The 21,008-nt window shown below is 35.8% G+C and overlaps 1 protein-coding gene across 2 annotated transcripts in view; it reads right to left on the reverse strand.

The window, feature by feature from the left end:
* SLCO1C1 (solute carrier organic anion transporter family member 1C1) overlaps positions 1–21,008 on the reverse strand; it is a 60,777-nt gene that overhangs the window by 16,567 nt on the left and 23,202 nt on the right. Inside the window, exons 5-10 of one of the 2 annotated variants that reach the window (XM_059185915.1) lie at positions 16,635–16,714; positions 13,268–13,414; positions 11,371–11,469; positions 9,362–9,607; positions 7,989–8,153; positions 101–296 (exon numbers count right to left, since the gene is read on the reverse strand). In XM_059185915.1, the coding sequence (XP_059041898.1) occupies positions 101–296; positions 7,989–8,153; positions 9,362–9,607; positions 11,371–11,469; positions 13,268–13,414; positions 16,635–16,714 (933 nt within the window). Of the gene's footprint in view, positions 1–100; positions 297–7,988; positions 8,154–9,361; positions 9,608–11,370; positions 11,470–13,267; positions 13,415–16,634; positions 16,760–21,008 lie in introns of both variants that reach the window. The other variant, XM_059185913.1, reaches the window with a different exon arrangement.

The raw sequence follows: 21,008 nt of genomic DNA on the forward strand, positions 1-21,008 counted from the left end.
TATGATGTTTACAATAAAATTATCTTATTTTGAAGCTCTATCTATAATTAATCTGATTAAACAAGCCAATCTCCTCAGATTACTTAGTAAGTAAACCTACCCTTGGTAGGAGACAGTTATTCCTGCCACATCAGAATTTTCACAGCCCAGTGCAAACAGGGAAAGGAATAGGAGGTACCCAAGAACAGATGATCCCAAGTAGAGTTTTGCAGCTCCATACACACTGATCCTGAACTTTTTCATAACTATCCCCCCAGAGAATATTCCAAGGGCCACTGCAGGTATGTTGATGAGTCCTGAAGAACAAACAAACAAACAAAAAATATATATATATATATATAATATTGTGAATCTCTAAAAGAAATTTGAGTGTGCCGACATAAACTTTCTGAGAGATTATACAAAGCTATATAATATATTATATTATATAGCTGACAGGAAGTGTCAATTCCTGACAACTTATTAGACTGGTTGGTCATTTTAAGTTATAGAAATATTCACTTACTATTATTCACTGACATATCAAGAGATTTTTGAGTGTCTAGGTTATAGATTAAGGATAGCACAACTGAGAGTCTCAGAAGCCTGCCTAACACAATATCTAGCACAGAGTTTAAAATCAATAAACACTGAATTAATCAATGAGTCAATGTCTTTCTGGTCTAATCCCAGGATTAACAGGTACAATCAAGGGGCAGCTAGGTGAAAATTAATGTTCTTTAAGTTTGTGCATAATAGAATAATAGGTACATGGAATTCAGGGAACAAAAACACAGTTATGGTTCTTTTTTTCTGGCCCAAACCAAACTTATTTTATTTAGACTCTTAGTTGCTTAGTTTGGTATCCACCCTAACAACCACAACAACAAAACAATGTATTAGTTGACGACTTTTATATTTACTATTTGCTTATAATGTACCAGCCACTTGAATAAGCATTTGATGTATCTCTCACATTTATTCTTTACCATAACCTTAGCAGATAGCCGTATTGTTATTTTCACTTCTGACAGCAATTTATTCATGGTCATGGTTAGTAAGTGTTAAAACCAGTTTCGACAATACAGAGTCTGATGTCAAATCCAACAAAGTGGTTGAGAGCTTGGACTCTGGGGACTTAACTGCCTGGTTTGGCTCTCAGCCCCATACCTTCATGGCTTTGCAATGGCAGGTGATTTCTCTGAACTTCTATAAACCGGTCACCTTATCTATAATATGGAGCAAAAGCAGTACTGAGGTGTTAACATGAAAAGTTCCTAGCACAATATATGGCACATAAATATCATTCAATTAAGTTGTTACTTGCATTTCAATCTATTAGAGTCACAAAGATGAAAATATTGGGATGGGTGCGTGGAGTGGAACATTTCTGTGTTAGAAAAGGTGGGAAAAGAGGCTCTTTGGAGACTTCTTGTTTAGATTTTAAATTGGTAAATGTTAAAATAAAATGATCATATTAGAGATCATCCCATCTTGAAGGAGGCAAGATCGCAAAGCAGTTGGGAAAAAAAAAAAAAAAAGAGGTGCTAGTTTTTTCCTCCCCAACTAAGCTGAGGTTTGTGGCTATAGCAAGCGGTAGAGATAAATGTATCCTGGGCCCCTTAAGAGCCAAAGGTCAACTATGAGGAAACTGATTATTATTTATTTTTCCAAAGAGAGGATATAATGGAAAATAATATAACAAACTTGGTTTCTCATGACCCAAGTTAATAAATGCTAATATATTCTCCCAATTTTTCTGATTTTTAAATATGGAGATCTATAAAACAGATTCCTTCTCTGTTCCAGATTCCATCTTCCTTCTCAAGAATTAAGCATTGCCATGGAGGTGATGTGTGCCATTTAAGGCCCTATTTTTACATACACATATTCACAGTACTTGACTTCAAATCCCCCTCTCACAGACCCAAGACTTACACAAAAAGGGCAGAGTCCTATTCTCTCTTTCAATTCTATCTCCCAAAAGCAATTTATAAAAAACACATCTTCGGAAAACTAGCCTCTATATCGAAACCTTGAGAGAGTGTGCTTAGAATTTCATTTATTTTGTAAAATATCAATCCAAACTTGGGACATAAGGGTAGCACAAAGGATACCCTTTGATACTTTTTGTTGGTTCATGCTGTGTGGGTTTCCCTAACTTTTCCCCACCCTGATTTGGCCTAGAAGATCTTGAGAATCAAAATGGGGTGATTCTAAGGGCATTGCTCCCTCAGTACAGAATGTTAAAAATCAGAAATATCCTCTCCTGACTGATCTCCTCTTAGAGCCTGTGTTCTCCTAAAACTTCCAGAAAGTTTCCTGTACTCTCTTGCCTCCAGTCCTTTCTAGGCAAGATATTTGCTTCACCTGATCAACATCCTTTCAAACTGTGCTCACCATCATATATCCTGAGCTCCTTGTAGTTTTCCATAAAAATGTGCCAAATGGATAAACTTTAGTTTATCCACATACAACATTTCTCTTGGATATTTTACTTTCCTATTTTAAGAAATGAATTATAACATGATTCCATAAAAACAGTAGCAGTACATTTCAAATATACTGTCAGCTTGATTCCCCCTTTCAAATTCTCTAGGATCTGTAAGCTGTCTATGCTGGGCCAAGTTGAGTTGATAGCAGATTTCCTAAACATCAAATGAGATGTGCTGCTTGCCTCCAAAAGCTTCTCCTCTTTCATCTAAAGCATTTTAAGTCCCCTAATGAAGTAAAAATGTCACTGATTTCTTCATTACACACTTCTTTTCACTCACACCATAAAATGTGCTGATCTTAAAATGTTTACCATTTAAATACTCCAAATGGAAATACCAGCTGTAATTTATACCAGCATCCACAATTTGTTTCAATTTAATTTATGTATGTCTTTTGAATTTAATATATTTACTCAAATAACAGGAAAGCTAAGAGAAATTTAAGAATGAATATGTTGTTGTTACTTCCATATACTCATTCAAGCTGAAGAACTTATTCCTTGTTATTGTTCAAAACAAGAGTTATTAAATATAAATATTTATATGTTAAATATAAATATTTTAAGATCCACAGCAGAGTTACAATATAATTTGGGAACTCTGATTCCCATACAAATGTACAATAGCCTTAGCCATTAAAATAAAATGGTAATAGGTTATAGTAATAAAAGTACTTTGGGATGTTTTAGAGCTTTTCTCCCAGCAAAGTAAAATTCTGTAATATATAATGGACCTTCACAATGTTACACTGTTAGAAGATTTACATATATGGGACTTTTCACACTCATGTAGCCAATTCGGTGTAGACAAAGAAGTAAAATTAGCCATCTTTCTTGGGTATAATAATAGTAATTTTTTCCTCACAAACTAAGATTGTTTTCCATTATTTCTCAGATTTTTAATATAACCTGACCTAATTTTAGAACATATCATAACACATATTTAATTTGCTATGCTAGCTTAGCTACAAAAAATTAATGTTTTCTATTATAAGCAACTTTCCCCAAATAATTTTCATAACCTTCCCTTATTTGTCTGTGTATCATCTTCAAGAATGGAGAATAGATCCTGCTGTCAATGAGAATCAATGTCAATGTCAGTATCATGTCCACTAGGTATTATTTTATTTAATAAAAAAAACAAGAAATTAAGAAAAATGGCTAATAAATTGCAATCTGTGTATTAAGAAGGAAAACAAAACTTAAGATCATTTTCACATAACTTAACAGTGATAGGAGAATCTTTGAAAAAAGGAGAAAAATTAAGCTATCTATCTAAACTTCTTCCAGTGGAAACTGCAATGAGGGAAAAAAAAACCCCACACACTTGAAAAAGTAAGATCATTTTGCCATATACGTCCTAGACCCTGAATTTGAAACATTTTTGTTGCTTATTTTTCATTAATTTTCTTGGTAAAATTATATTTTAATAATAATTTTAATAATTAAAATTATATTTTAATATGTAGTTAACATGAGAAAATATTAATCTAAACTTTAGAAGTATGGCCAACATGGAAAAACACATACAGCAAAAATAAATCAACATTGTAACAACTGGCCCTTGAACACGAGGAAAATTTCTGTTTATTCTTTCTGCCATGTCATGTCAAATGCCTTCTCTGAGAGCAGAGAGGAAATGTGCTTTCTTTGTGCTTCTCCCTTATTTCATCACAGAAAGGATCATTCTTTATAATTTCCCCCAGCACACCCCCCCCAAACAAATGAAGGAGGAAAGAGAAGTATGATAGAAGAAGAGAAAGAAGGGAGAGAACAGTATTGACTGAATGACAGCTATATACATTTACAATGCATTTTCTGGGTCTTATTTAATCTCTCTTTTAACCTAATGAAGCATCTATTTTCACCATTCTAAAGATCATCAAAATAAGTATTATGGATGTTGACTCATTTTCCCACTTACCCTTACTCTGCTTTTTTTCCATACTTAATGTGAAACCCAGATACATTCAGAGAAGAATCCTAGCTATAAAGATTGAAATCATTAGACACTATTAGTTATCTCTCATAAAGTACTTGAATAATCCATAGACATGACATGATGGAAACTATGAAGAATCAGAATCTTAGGTAAACTTTGATAGATGAGTTAAAAAATTCTGATGATGAGCTTGGATCTCAGGGACCATATGAGTGTAGAGAGGATTATGGCTGAAAGAAATCAACTGTCTACAACTTAAAAAACAATTAGATTCTTCTTTTCAGTTTTCCAAAAATGATTATGTCCAGAGAAGAAATATAACTCAAGGGAAATAATTTTATTCCTGGCTACATTATAATGTATGTATGCAATTAGGTAGACCATTGAATCTCTCAGAATTTTAAGTTCTTTCATCTGTGCTAATTTTTCTTAAGAATAATTTTATAGCAAAAGTATTTCATTTATTATGTACCCAATAAAGGAATGAGATTACATACAATCTCAATTTCTATTATAAATATCTTTTCCCAAACAATGCTCTTAATTTTCCTTTATGAAATAAATGTTTTTAATTTGAAATAAAAAATGAATTTATCATTCTAGTGACACCAAAATCAAATGCCCTGAAACTTTAAGTGTTATGCACATGTTGAATAATAAGAAATGAACATACACTTAAAGATGTGGCACTTCAGTGCAATTATTGGGGAAAAGATGGCTTTTTCATTTTGATAAAAGAACCTTGTATTAAAAAAATTGAAATGTATTATAACCAGCAGCACCTGGGTAGTTCAATCAATTAAGCATTTGCCTTCCACTGGGGTCATGATCCCAGGGTGTTGGGATCAAACCCCACATCTGGCTCCCTGCTCAGCGGGGAATCTGCTTCTCCCTCTCCCTCTGCCTGTACCCCTGCTTGTGTTCTCTCTCTCTCAAATAAATAAATAAATAAAATCTTTAAGAACAATCCACTATCTGAAATGTATTATAACCTAAATGTGAAAGTTAAAACACTTAGGCTACTAGTAGAAATATTAGAAAAACATTTTCATGGCCTTCAGGTTTGAGAATTTCTTAAAACAGGCTAAAAATAGCACTAATGAGAAGAAAAAGACTGGAAAATGGACTTGTTTAAAAATATGAAATGGGTTGCCAGGTGTAGGGGGTTAGGGAGAGGGTGGTTGGCTTATGGACACTAGGGAGGGTACATGCTATGGTGAGTGATGTGACGTGCATAAACCTGGCGATTGACAGACCTGTACCCCTGGAGCTAATAATACATTATATGTTAATAAAAAAATATGAAGCTCACCACTAGGAGAGTAAAAAGAACTGAAGTCTGTGAGAAAATAGTTATAATACATATATTCAGTAAAGAACTTGTATCAAGAAAAAGTACCTATCCGTACAAATCAATAAGAGACAGACAGCGCAAGAGAAACAGGCAAACAATTTGAACAATATCGACAAAGAGAGAATGTTGGAATGACTAACAAGCTTGCAAAAAAGTGCTCAACATCATCAGTTACCAGTTACATGCAAATAAATTATAATAAGATATCTTCACACCTGTAAGAATGGTTACAATGAAAAGCACTGACAATAGTGAGTATGACAGGGATAAGAGAAACTGGAATGTTTTTATACTTCTCGTGTGAGTATAAATTTACACAACCCTATTGTAAATGTTTTGGTTATATTTAATGGGTCTAAACATATATACTTTCCATGACCAACAATTCTGCTCCAAGTTACAGCCAAGAAAAACATTGTGTATACACCCACTAAAATACATATAGAAGAATCAGGCAGTGTTATATTGATACTAGTTAACACCAGAAAGCACCCCTAATAGCTACCAACAATAAAATGAACAAACTGTGGTATATTCATGTGATAGGATATGACACAGCAATGAAAAAGATCAAACTGTTATACACAACATGAGTGAGTCTCATAGATTTTACTTTGACTGAAATAAGCTAGACACAAAAGACTACATAGCATACGATCCCATTTGTATAAGTTCAAAAACCATCTATGATGACAGGGTTCAGGCAGGGTTCAAGGTAATTATTAGCTCTGGGAAAGCATATGAAGTAGGACGAGGTTTGAGAGAGCCTTCCGTGATTCTGAAATCAGTCACTACACAGGTTTTGGTGTAAACATTTATCCAGCCGAGCTACACATTTAGGGGCCGTAGAGTTAACTAGTGCTTGTAAGTTATAGCTCAATAAACACAAAGGAGATTTTGAAATAAATTTTTAAAAATGTCTCCTAAGCTTTTATTTCTCTTCTATTCTTGTTAAAGTAAGTTTAAAGTACCGACTGGCACAGATGGGGTTTTGAGGGGAATAAAACCTAAATTGTTTTTTTCAGCTCCACCATTAAATCACACAATTAACTAAATTTGAACCCATCAATGTTGAAAGCAAAAGTTGAGTGGTATAGCTTTAATATTTATAATTTAGAAGAGTAGTCTGAACAGTCAATTAAATTAGCATCTGTTAAGTGCCCATTACCCAGGATTGTTACAGGATAATTACATATTCTGAAATAAGCTCAGAGGCCTCTTTCAGAGATAGATACACAGAAAATTTTAAAAACATTTTATGAAGAAGAAATGTTTTTAAATCATTGGAGTTTCCTACTACTAAGGAATTTGTCCAAAGGAATAAGATATATTTATGCCTTGAAACAGAACCATTAAATGATGTCTTCATGGACTAAGAGAGCTAATCCAAGTTTTAAAAGTATCCAATTACTAGGAGCATGATGTTCATGTATTTGCACATTCTGGTTCTTCTTCCTTCATTTCCTCATGCTTTTCTGTGCCCTTCAATAGCTTTTTCATCACTGACTGACCTGCTCTGCTAGAAACACAGCCCTTAAAAATAACCTGAATGCCAGGACTCAGAAAAGTCCTTTAACTCTGAGCAAAAACAAACTTTGTTTTGCAATGAGCACCTTTTAACCTCTCTGAATACTCACTTTTTTATAATCCCTAGAAACGGTTCAGGTTAAATGGCCACTGTTAGGAAGTTTTGGCTACACTTGAAAGACACATACCCAGTATCACAATCTCCTAATAAAATGCATATTCAGTGTATGTAATATTCTTAAGGTTACTCACTTACAGTTGTGAATAATTCTTGCTGCAAAGTTGTACCACCGACAACCTCAGTATTTTAACTGGATTTTTTTCATTCTGATACATTTGTTTTCACTCACTTTTTGACTTCACATCTAAAATGCCATAAATCATCTTTAGTCTAAACAGGAGAAGAGCTTTCTCTAAAATACCTAAGGGTTGGGCGCCTGGGTGGCACAGTGGGTTAAGCCGCTGCCTTCGGCTCGGGTCATGATCTCAGGGTCCTGGGATCGAGTCCCACATTGGGCTCTCTGCTCAGCAGGGAGCCTGCTTCTTCCTCTCTCTCTCTGCCTGCCTCTCTGCCTACTTGTGATCTCTCTTTGTGAAATAAATAAATAAAATCTTAAAAAAAAAATACCTAAGGGTTAACAAGATGCAGCTGATGGTGCCTACTGGTGAGTGGGAAGGACAGATGAGCATACCGATAACAAAGTTGGCTTTGGAAGATGACTGCCCATACTGCTGTTCAATGTACTTGGGTTTATAGGTCACCATTCCAAACAAAGAATTGAACTGAACTGTGCTGGCACACAAATACAGCAGGTACAGTGGATTTCCAAAGAGATTCTTCAGTGATGGAAGAAAGTCTGTAAGACAAAAGTAATGTGGGAGTAATTAAAGACCATGTCACACTCAGCAGAAGACACAGTCTTGCCACCCAGGCACAGCTGGCTGGGTCCCACTGCTACAGTTAGAAGGAGCGGTTCTAGCACAGTGCATACAGACACTATGGATATGAAGCACTGGCATAAGTCAAGGCTGAGATCTGTCGGGTTCATATGGAGACACAAGCACTTGCTTCTACAGGCATATAATCTAAATTATATTTTTATTATAAATACTTTTTATTATTTTATTTTATTTTTATTATAATGAAAATTTTATTATAATTAATCAATATAGTTATAATTTAATTAAAATTAAATTATAATTTTATTATAATTACTATTATAATTATTTTATTTTAATTTACTGTAATCTAAATTATATTTAGATTACAGTAAGAGGTAGAAGTCAGACAGGAACACGTTCCTCCCAATGACATGGGTAGAAGGAAAGAGAAACAAGAATACTTCCTCCCCACAGAGCTGAAAGTCATTGGTAGGACATCAAGAACTTCAGTCTTCTGGTCTCTCCTCTTTAAACTTGCATCATGGTCACAAAGAAATATGAACCTTATCTCCATTTAATTTAATGAACTTAATCTAAGAAATGAGCTTTAGCATTCTCCCTTCTTCCTATGATGTAGCTGAAAAGTTTGGAATGTGGACATTTTCTGTAAATACTGTTTGCTGGGCCCAACTGAGGAGGGCCCTTGGTCACTTCTTGGTCACTCTTTTTCCATGTGGAAGGAATTCACGTGAACATGTCTGGCCTTGTGTCCCCCCATCACACTCACTCCTTTGGTCAAGGGTGGGAAACAGGCACTAACACATTTGTCAGATGACTGAATCTCATCTGTTAAAAGGCCACAAGATCTGAAGATTCACTCTCTTCTGTCCACCCAGACTGATGGGAAGCAGCAATCCGGATAGGGGATCCATTGCTCGGTCTAACCTGAAGTATTGTAAGGGTGGGAATGTCAGCAATGAAGGTTACCCAAACTTTGGGTCATGTTCTTTAATCTATGCTCCAGTAATAAAGTTGACTTTGTAATCTTCAATTCTGTGTCCTGTATAGTTTCTGAAATTTTCTGAACAAACGATAGGGAGAGAAGGGCATTATATATAGATCCCCTACAGAGTCTCAACAGGAAAACTGAAAGTGCTTCAAAATCAAGGAGAGTCTGGCTCACCTCTTGCCATTTCCATTATTTTTGACTTCTCTCCAAGGGATGTTTGGTAGTCTGCATGATCGTCCATAATAAACTTGGATTTCTCAGAGACGGAATTGGAATCCTCTTTACTTCGGTGTCTTGGAAGACTTTTTGGTAAACACCAGAAAGGCAGAGCTGCGAGAAGACTTACAATTCCTGCTATTAGGTAACCCAGCCACCAGGCTCCTACCCACTGGGGATCCTTTGGAGTAATGGTTATGTGATCTGAAAGACAGAGAGGATGGCTAAATTGCATATACAGCAAAGCCAGTGAGTTGAAATAAGCCTCTTCTTTTTTTTTAAATCCTAGCATTAGCTCTATCACATTATAAGAATACCTAAAAATTCATGCATGATAACTGTCTAGTCTGAACATTATCATCTTCTTGCTTTTTGAAGGAAACATGCTGCTTTATTTCTGGAGCATGATGCTTTTCTTTATTTGATCCTTAGATTTAAAATATAGAGCCTAAATCCTGGGGGAGGGGGTCTTACTCTGGGGTTTTGCAGAGGAAACCCCTGGTCCATGACAGGAAGCAAGCACCCTATGAGGGAGAATTATGGGGGCTCCAAGCCTTCTGCCGGCTACCCCCCAACAGCAACCCTTGCATCTGGTCCACATATTGAATGTCTGTCCAAGATTTTTCTCAAAGAAAGACTGGTGCCAGTCTAGTCTAAACACTCAGTGTTACTCACTAAATGACTGTAATACTCCAGAGCTACTCTAGGTCTGAAGGCAAGATTTGTATATATAAATAAAATGTCAACATCTTATTCATCAGCAAAACTTTATTTTTGATACCATTTCTTATTTGACAAAAAGGTAAGTGGTGATGAAGTTTTGTTTTTTAACCAAATCAAATGGTTTTTTTTTTTCTATATAAGAACCATAAAACTTATGATAGATCTACCTCCACTATACTCCGTGAGAACAATGAACTAAACACATGTCCTATGACGACTAGGCTCAATTGCCACATTATACTTGGTAAAATGTTCACACTGGCTCATCATCGCATCTTCATTTCTTCCCCTTAACAACTTCCCTCTGCAACACTCATCACACCTATGCCTTCTTATCTGAATCAATCTCCATGAGTGGATTTCAAAACCTCGGGAAGTCAAGCACTCAACTACTATTGTATTCACCATTTTGTGGTAGAACAGCACCTGGGATAGAATAGATGCAAAATTAATGAGGTTAATGAATAAATAAATGAATGAATAAATAAAATTTTTGGAATGTATCTTGCAGTTTATTTGATAAAAAAGAAAAACTGGCGCAAGAGTTTTGCATTTAACTTTAACACATGTGGACCTCAAAATGCAGTTTCAGAATTTTAAAAAAATGAAACCTGTTTTCCTGTTTCTGCTTTCTTGAACTTCTTAAAAAAGGAAGAAAAGTGATGTAGTGATGTCCACATCTAGGAGGTACATCTCACAAGAAAGAAACACATTAATAGCATGGAAAGATGAGGTCCCCCATTTGTTCCCTCCACAAGCACTCTCCCAGAGAATAAGGTAGCCTTACTCTAATCTGCCTCCATCTGAAAAAGATCTGTATAGTAAAGAACATTATTTTGGTTGCCAGAAGACTTTCAATTCTTGGTCTGCCTGGCAAATCTACAAAATACATTATCAACTGATGTGACTGTCATGTTGCTACACCTGAACCAACAAGAGGCCACAGTTTTTAGTCTTAACTATGCTGGAATTCACTTGAAGTGGCAAACCAGAAGTGGAAAGGGATACATCTGAATAACAAACCATGGGTCATCCAGTTCTAACCACTGCCTATTTTTCATATTCCATTTATTAATGCATGCAGTGATTATATCAATGACCAATTTTCAGTGGATTATTTTCGTTTTATGAAAGATTGCCATCCTGTCACTTTATAAAAAGGGAATTTGATATTTTCTACACCATCCCCATTAAAAATGTTCAGTGACTAAAATAAATAAATAAATAAAAATAAACTTCCTTACCTAGGTTTACAAAGCCAATGTCAACATACAGTTTGGCGCATAGTGAGCCTAGCAGGAAGCCAAAGATCGGTCCTATAATTGCAACCGTCTGCACACACCCTGCATCCAAAAAAAAAAAAAAAAAAAAGAAAAGAAAAAGGAAGAGAAGTGGCATTTTTCCACTTTTGTAAATTAATAATTTTTTAAACAAGAAATAGGAGTGAGATCCAGTTAGTAGCTGAAAATATCTCATCAACTCTTCACTTAACTGTGCTTAATTTGTCCATTTTTCAACCTTATTGAATCATGAAATAAGTCCTTCTCAGCTTTGGAAGAAGAATGAACATGTGGAAGGCGTTAATTGCCTCTTAGTAAGGAAATAACACCAGGATTCTGAAGAAGTTAATTTCCCCCAAATGGAGAAAACTTTACTCCCTAGAATTAGATTTCCCCTACTGGTTTAAAAAAAAAAAAATCAGAATTATACTATTTTGACAGTCTTTCAAAAACTTTCTATGGTTGGTTAAGTGCTGAGTCCTTTTAACATTAAAATTGATTTTTTCCACCTTAGTGCAAAAGTGCATGCATTCAGAGAGTCTGTGGGACCGTCTGTGGGAACAGATCCATGAACACAACCAGTCAGACCTGGGAGTGCAGAGGGGTGCTCTTTGGAACAATCATGACCAGCCTGGGCTGCATTAATAGGAGATGGGAGCAGATTACTTGAAAAACACCATTTCTGGTTACCAGAAAGGTAGCTCTTCCTGGCAAAGTATGTCCCATCTGCCTTTCATGTCACCACAGAACTTCTCGCACACGTATCCCTGGCAGATTAATTTAAGAAAAAGAGTCAATGTCAATGAACAGATCCTTTCCCGAAGAGAAGAGAAGAATGAAGAGAGAGAGAGAGAGCAAGGAAGGGACACCTGGACACCTGCATGCATCTCTTGGCTTGCAATTTTTCTTCCAGTCCCCAGAGTAACTGTCTAGCCCATGTGATGGAGCTTCTGTGCCAGGTCCTGACTTACACTGCAGTGTTCCATTAGAGCAGGTAACCTGTTTTTAATTACAGCTCGCCTGACTGTAAGGAGAGCCCTCTGGAGTTCTGCACGCATGGCCAGGGCAGAAATGTACTGTAGGGCTGGTTGCAGTCCCTCTCAGTGAATTTAAATCTTGTCCTCTATGCCTTGAAGGCCAGGACCTCAAAAGATTAGAACCCCAAGAAATCAAGGCTGATATGTGAAATGGAGAAAAATTTAGTTTCCAAGACATAAGAGGCACTCAATAAATGCTGCTTAGATGCACCTGGCCTTGGAATTAGAGTTTGCTCTATTGTGTGTGTGTGCATATGTGTGTGTGCATGTGTGTGTGTGATTTTAGCTGCTAGTCTATCTACTGGCACCTGTTCCAGGCATGGGTTCGCCTCAGGCCTTGCTCTCATCCTTCCTGTGTTTTTATCCATTCATGCCTGCTATTGAGATCTCAAAATTCCTTGCCCATCCTAGGAAGAAAATGCTTTAAATAGGGTTTAAAAGATGGGAAGTAGTTCCTAGGGCTCTGGAAACAAAATAAAAAATGAATATAAATGATACCTAGGTAGTTCAGTAGTACAGTTAACCCAGTAAAAAAGAACCTATGAAATCTGAAGTTCATGAAAATATTTGCATGAAGTCATACATCATGGTAGTCCATCTTCCAGTTATTTCTTTTTAACCTGATATTCTTTCCCTAATGCAATAGGTCCTTCTAATTTGAGTTTCTTCATCATCCAAATCCTCAGTGTGGACCTCTGAACATGTGAACTCAGTAAAGGAACAGAATCTGAAGGATAAAACCTTCCATGCCCTATTTAGTTTGGAGCGGAGTCAAGAAAACTGGGTACTCTGCGTCCTCAGAAGATAAATGAGGTAGGTCTTACCAATATAGAAAGCAGAATTGTCTTCACTGGCAAAATCATCAAGGTAGGCGATGCCTAGAGGCTGAATCGGAGTTTCCCCAATTCCACGAAGAAGGTTCCCCAGGAAAACATAAACCCACATGGAAGAGCTGGCATCCATTTCACATTCTTGAAAGGAAAGCAAACAAGAGGAATGAAATTATATCAGTATTGAAGTTAAATATTTATTCTGCATTTCTACAAGCTGTAGTAAAATTGGATTAGGATGTAAAAGTGAAATTTTCAACAGACATAATTTGATAGGAGTCAAACCAAGATTGGAAAATATTTAAGCTTCAGTGTTTTAGGTAGGGTAAATCCCTCAGAGATTTTGATCAAGTAACTTCTTTGATTTTTCTTTCTGATGCCTTGTTTCTAATTTTCTCTTCTCTTTCTTATTTTTATTTACACTGAGTTCTTTGAATTCCTATGCTACTATAACATTCAATATCCTGTCTGGGACAAAACACACAATTTTGAATGAAGGGTTTTTTCTTCTTAATCTTTAAACTTTTCTATTTTTCAACAGAAATCACTTGCAATGTTACTGCTGACCAACTTGTACCTGCAATTCAAAATTTTATATGGGTAATACTTCAACTTCAGGCAGCATCACAACTGCTTGACAACAAATAATGATTTTTTAGGGCTCAGGTTTAGGAAATAAAATTCACATAAAATTTTAAAACCTTATATGCTTTAGTAACTATTCCAACATAAAGAACCTTTCATCAGTATTCTTAGAATGAAATTCAAAGCTAACAACTTTTAAATGCTTTTGTAGAAGACATGTCTTGATATAATCATGTGAAGCTGGAGAATTAAGTCCCATATCACAAATGAAATACACTTTGAAGAGTTTAATCACTTTAATAAAAGAGATAATACTTTCTATCTCTGACAATCACCACTTCTGAGTGCTATTTTTCTGTCAGACACTGGGCTAAGTGATTGGCAGGCATTTTTAAAGTTAAATTATCCTATAATCCTATGAGGTGAGAGTTATTTCCACTCTTCAGTAGCCCTTAAAGTAAATTTTGAAAGTAAAATATGGTTATTTAGAACTGAGGTGAATCCTTTCGTGCAGATGAGTCAGATTGTGTGACCGATAAAGCTACTGTGTAGTTTTGTTGCTTCTAACTCTGTCTCTTCTGAAAATGTAGCCAAGTGATGAAGCATTTCTTCTTTAATCTTCTGTGGATTTCCAGTCTACCCACCCCCTAAATATAATGTGAATTCCTTTTCTGGAAAAACTGATTCTACTTCAATTCTACCCTTAACATTTTTGTGATCCCAAGAAGCTTGTTTGTAGGGAAGTCTTATAGATAGGGGAAGACATCTTAGATCTATGCTTTCCAGTATAGTAACCACACAGCACATGTGGCTACTGAAGTGTAAATTAATTAAAGTTATAGAAAGTTAAAAATTCCATTCTTCAGTCACACTAGCTGTATTACAGTACTCAATAATGACAAGTGGCTAATGGCTGCTGTATCGAACAGCATAGATACAGAACGTTTCCACCGTTGCAGAGAGTTCTGTCAGACAGCTCTACTTTCCAGTATTGTGGGGAGATGGGAGTTGTAGGTGGAGCATTTTTGAGAAGAGCCCTATATTTACCCCACTATCATTTTTAGGATGAACTTTGTGTCCACTATGTCTGATGTCCACATAGGTCTATGGCTTTAAGGGAGCAAGACCTCATTTAAATGAAAGAAAGAGATGGAGTTGTGAGTCTTATATTATATACCTGTCTAATAACTTGTCTCTCTTCCCATTAAAAACATTTTAATTCTTGCCTTTAACCCTGTTTCTCTTAACATTAAAGGTTTAAATATTTCCTAAGTAGTTGAATTGCCATTTGTATCACATCTTCCATGATTATCAAAAACAAAAAATCTCTTCAGTGACTGTACACATGTAGAGATGAAAGTGCAAGTCCTCCTCTTAGACTCTCCTCCTTCCAGTGTGCTTTTCTGCTTCTTTTCATACAGCAGGATGGGGTAAACTTTTTCATGATTACATCTTCCATACTTTGTCCCCTCAAATTTCTAGATTTTCTTTAATCCTCTGGCCCTTCCCTTCATTCAAATAACAAGACCTCAAGTGTTCAGTGCTCAGGAAAAACACATCTAAAAAAGAAGCACTGGTCAGGATATCAGGGGAAACAAAAGGTTTAATGCTATAGATAAAAGATTGGCATGACTAGCAGGTAGACAAAAGAGAAGCTTCCCGCTGCCTATACAGAAATCAATCCGGAGGCTAGGCGCAGGGAAGGAGATTGGATTGATGAAGAGGAAGCATAGAGCATGTCAGTGCTGAAGGGCAGTAGAGAGAGGACACTGGAGCTCCTGCCTCATTAGCATCCTAGACACAGGGCAGACACCTGTGGGTAGATGGTGTGGACTCCATGAGCAGGGAGAACCTGTGCTACCATGGGCATATAGAGCCCAGGAAGGTATCAAGACCCCAAAGATGAGACAGTTGTACATTGTGGCTAAACACTCCTCAGAGGGTTTCTGGATGATTCCCATGTTCCCATGGGTGGCTCACAGAATGCATTGCTATAGAATATGCCATATGGAACTCTAGACATTCTAACAAAATTCCCTGCATCCTGTCTTGTGTGGAAAATAGAACTATTTCTGAGTTTCTAAGACTGTCGCCTCTGCATCAGAGAGAGTTGTGCTAAAAAGGACATAAAGGTAGACACGGGGTGGCACTAATGTGACATGTATGACCACATACTGTGGCCGGAGGGATTTTAAATATCTAAGTTGACAGGGGACTGATAACACCAAGAGGCCCCTCCCACGACCACCCCCTTTGCTATTATGTAAGCTCCCCAGAATGTAAGCCACCCCTGGGAAAAAGGGTGAAGTTAGGGACAAATTGAGATTAAATTTTTGTCATTCAGATGAAAAGGGGCTGCACACAGATTTTCTATTGAGATCTGGTGGAAAAATATATTTCTTTCGTAGTGGAGCAATGGACTGAGATCTGTCATGTGCCAAGTTAGTTTTATCCTGATTTGATGGCCCACCTTATTAAGAATTAATCGTTCCTAATTGGAAATAATCGTTCCTAATGAGCTTTTCTCAATCACTGGTAATTAATGGCCCTTTCCATAAGATTTGAATCTCTGCATATTCTTTTAGGATCTCATCATATACTGCCTTATATTCTAGGAATTTTTATGGCACTATAATATCGCGATTTAAATGATAAAGCTTTTAACAGAAAAAAAAAATCACAGAAATTTTTGTCCATCCTAAAGCACACAAAAAGTCTTTTTTTTTTTTTTTTTTTTTAGCTTTTTAGTCAAGTAAAAAAAAAAAAATCATCTTACCATCATTTCTTTTGGATTGTGGTTTTTCTATAACCGAGAGAGGTAATTGACTGTCTGACTCCAAGAGACATGGAGAGAGGCTGAGAGTAGAATTAGAGAAAGGAGAATACTTTTCATATCTGTACCTGTACAAAAAGAATATTTTCTTTACTACAGATTCACTTAACATCATATTAAAAATATTATATGGACACTATATGACTTATTAGGGCACCTGTTTGAGTTTGCAGCTACCTGAATCACTAAAACTGAAACAGCAATTAACAGCAGCGACCTGAAGAGATAGCCAGAAACTCTGCCAGGAAGTCTGGTTCACTGGTTATTTCAACTAGATCCAAACCAATTACCCGGTGTGGTAAAAGAAAATAAAAGAAGAATCATTTACAAAGGTTCCTTTTAATGTAAAAATAATGATCCTAAATCACCTGTACAATCCTGATGAAAAAAATATCCAACACTTGATAAAATCATGATTATCTTTAAGTTAGCATAAAAGAAATAATTTAAGAACTATTTAAGAACTAGGTCTTGCATAGTGGTTTTAGAGTTGTAAATTTAGTAGAACAACTGCATTGCTGATACTAGAGAATTGATGATGATATGCGGGGTTTGGGGATTTTTTATTTAAATCCCAGTTAGTTAATATGCAGTGCAATATTAGTATTGTATATCAAGTATACAATATAGTGATTCCACACTTACTGAAACATCAGGTGATTATCACAAGTGCACTCCTTAATCCCATCACCTGTGTTCGCCTCTAGGATTTTTCTGGTTTTAGATCTCACTCACATTTAGGTCTTTCATCCATTTTGAGTTTATTTTTGTGTATGGTGTAAGTCCAGTTTCTTTCTTTTGCATGTTGCTGTCCAGTTTTCCCAACACCATTTACTGAAGACATTGTCTTATTCTCATTGGATATTCCTTTCTGCTTTGTCAAACATTAGTTGGCCATATAGTTGTGGGTTCATTTCGGGGTTTTCAATTCCGTTTCATTGATCTGTCTATTTTTGTGCTGGTAACAATACTATCTTGATCACTATAGTTTCGTTATATATATATGTATACATATGTGTATACGTATATACACATATATATATATAAATAACTGACTCTTTGGGGTCATTTGTGGTCCCTTCAAATTTTAGGATTGTTTATTCTTGCTCTGTGAAAATTGCTGGTGGTATTTTGATAGGGACTGCATTAAATGTGTAGATTGCTTTGGGCAGTATAGATATTTTTAACAATTTGTTCTTCTAATCTATGAGGATGTAATGTCTTTTCATTTATTTGTGTCATATTTAATTTCTTTCATCAGTGTTTTATAATTTTTAGAGTATAGGTCTTTCACCTCTTTGGTTAGGTTTATTCCTACATATCTTACTATTTTTGGTGCAATTGTACATGGGATTGATTCCTTAAACTCTCTTACTGCCATTTTATTATTGATGAACAGAAATACAACAGATTTCTGTACATTTTTTATCCTGCCACTTTTTGTTTATTCATTTATTGGTTCTAGTAGGGTTTTTGTTTGTTTGTTTGTTGTTTTGTGTGTGTGTGTGTGTGTGTGTGTGTGTGTGTAGTCTTTCAGGCTTTCCATTTGGAGTGTCGTGTCATCTGCAAATAGCAGAAGTTTGACTTCCTCCTTGATGAGTTGCATGCTTTTTATTTTTATTATTGTTGTTGTCTGACTGATGTGGCTAGGAGTCCTAGTACCATAGTGAATAAAAGTGATGGGAAAGGATATCCCTGTCTTGTTCATGACCATAGAGGAAAGCCCTCAGTTTTTCTCCACTGAGGATTATATAAGCTGTGGATTTTTCACAGATGGCCTTTATTATGTTGAGGTATGTCCCCTCTAAACCTACTTTGCTGAGGATTTTTATCATGAATGGGTGTTACAATTTGACAAATGCTTTTTTTTTTTGCATCTGCTTAGTTTTCATCCCTTCTTTTATTAATGTGGTGTATCACACTGATTGATTTCTGAATATTGAATCACTCTTGAAACCCAGGAATAAATCCCACCTGATTGTGGTGAATAATTTTTTTAATGTATTGTTGGATTCTGATTGCTAGTATTCTATTGAGAATTTTTGCATCCATGTTCATTAGGGTTATTGGCCAGTAGTTCTCTTTTTTAGTGAAGTCTTGATCTGGTTGATATCAGGGAAATGCTAGCCTAATAGAATGAATTTGGACGTTTTCCTTCCTTTTCTGTTTTTTGGAACAGTTTGAGAAGAATAGGTATTAACTCTTCTTTAAATGTTCCTTAGAAATCCCCTGTGAAGCCATTTGGCCCTGGATTTTTGTTTGTTTAGTGGTTTTTGATTACTGATTCAGTATCTTAGCTGATCATAGGTCTATTCAAGTTTTCCATTTCTTATTGTTTCAGTTTTGGTGATTTATATGTTTCTAGGAATTTATCTACTTCTAGATTGTTCAATTTGTGGCATACAGTTTTTTATAATATTCTCTTGTAATTGTTTATATTTCTGTGGTGTTGGTTATTTCTCCTCTCTCTTTTGTGATTTTTAAAAAAAAATATATTTTATTTATTAGAGAGAGAGAGAGTTCACACACAAGTGAGAGGGAGAGGGAGGGGAAGAACCAGACTTCTTACTGACCAGGGAGCCCGATGCAGAGCTCGTTCCTAGGACCCTAAAGTCATGACCTGAGCCAAAGGCAGACACTTACCCACTTCACCAACTGAGCCACACAGGTGGCCCTCTCCTTTGTGATTTTATTTATTTGGGTCCTTTCTCTTTTCTACTTTGAGAAGTCTGGCTAGAGGTTTATTAATATTAATTCATTTTGTCAAAGAACCAGCTCCTGATTTCATTGATCTGTTGTATTGGTTTTTTTTTCCTTTTATTAGTTTCTGTATCATTTATTTCTGCTGTTATTTCCCTCATTCTTCTGGCATTAGGCTTCATTTATTGTTCTTTTTCTAGCTCCTTTAGGTATAAGGTTAGGTTGTTTGAGATTTTTCTTGCTTCTTGAGGTAGGGCTTTACTGCTCTATACTTCCATCTTAGAATAACTTTTGCCACACCCCAAAAGTTTTGGACAATTTTGTTTTCATTTTCATTTCTTTTGGTGCATTTTTCATTACTGTTTTGGTTTTCTGGTTGACCCATTCATTGTTTAGTAGTATGTCATTTAACCTCCATGTATTTTTGGTCTTTCCAGATTTTTTCTTGTGGTTGACCTCTAATTTCATAGTGTTGTGGTCAGAAAAGGTGCATGGAATGATTTCAATCTTTTTGTATTTGTTGAGGCCTAATTTGTGACAAATTATGTGATCTATTCTGAAAAATATTCTATTTGCACTTGGAAAGAATGTGTATTTTTTTGTTTTAGAATCAAATGTTCTGAATGTATTTGTTAAGTGCATCTGGTTCAGTGTGTCATTCAAAGTCATTGTTTCTGTATTTATTTTCTGTTTAGATGATCTGTCCATTGATGTAAGTGGAATGTCAAAGTCCCCTACTCTTATTGTATTATCATCAATTCCTTTATGTTTGTTATTGTTTTATGTATTTGGATGCTTCATGTTGAGCACATAAATTTTTACAATTATTAGATCTTCTTGTTGGATTGTCCCCTTTATTATGAGATAGTATCCTTTTTTTGTTACTTGTTATAGTCTTCATTTTAAAGTCTAGTTTGGGGTGCCTGGGTGGCTCAGTGGGTTAAGCCGCTGCCTTCGGCTCAGGTCATGATCTCAGAGTCCTGGGATCGAGTCCCACATCGGGCTCTCTGCTCAGCAGGGAGCCTGCTTCCCGCTCTCTCTCTCTCTCTGCCAGTCTCTCTACCTACCTGTGATCTCTCTCTGTCAAATAAATAAATAAAATCTTTAAAAAAAAATAAAAAAAATAAAATAAAGTCTAGTTTGTCTGATATAAGTATTGCTACTCTGGCTTTCTTTTTATATCAATTTGCATGATAAATGTTTCTCTATCCCTCACTTTTCAATCTGTGTCTATAGGTCTAAAATGAATCTATTAGAGGCAGCATATAGATGGATTTTTTAATATATTCTGACACCCTATGTATTTTTATTGCTTAGTACACTTACATTCAAAGTAATTATTGACAGATATCTGTTTATTGTCATTTTATCCTTGTTTTGTCATTGTTTCCAGACATTTCTTTGATCTTTTCTTGTCTTTGTTACTTTTGGTCTCCTTTGCACTAAAAGAGTCCCTAATATTCCTTGAAGGTCTGGTCATGAATTCTTTCAGTTCTTATTTATCTAGGAAACTTTATCTCACCTTCTATTCTGAATGATGGCGTTACTGGTTAGAGTACTCTTGGCTATAGATTTTTCCCATTCAGCACTTTGAATGTATCATGCCACTCTCTTCTG

This window comes from Mustela lutreola, chromosome 8 (genome assembly GCF_030435805.1).
Source record: "Mustela lutreola isolate mMusLut2 chromosome 8, mMusLut2.pri, whole genome shotgun sequence".
Classification (NCBI taxonomy): domain Eukaryota; kingdom Metazoa; phylum Chordata; class Mammalia; order Carnivora; family Mustelidae; genus Mustela; species Mustela lutreola.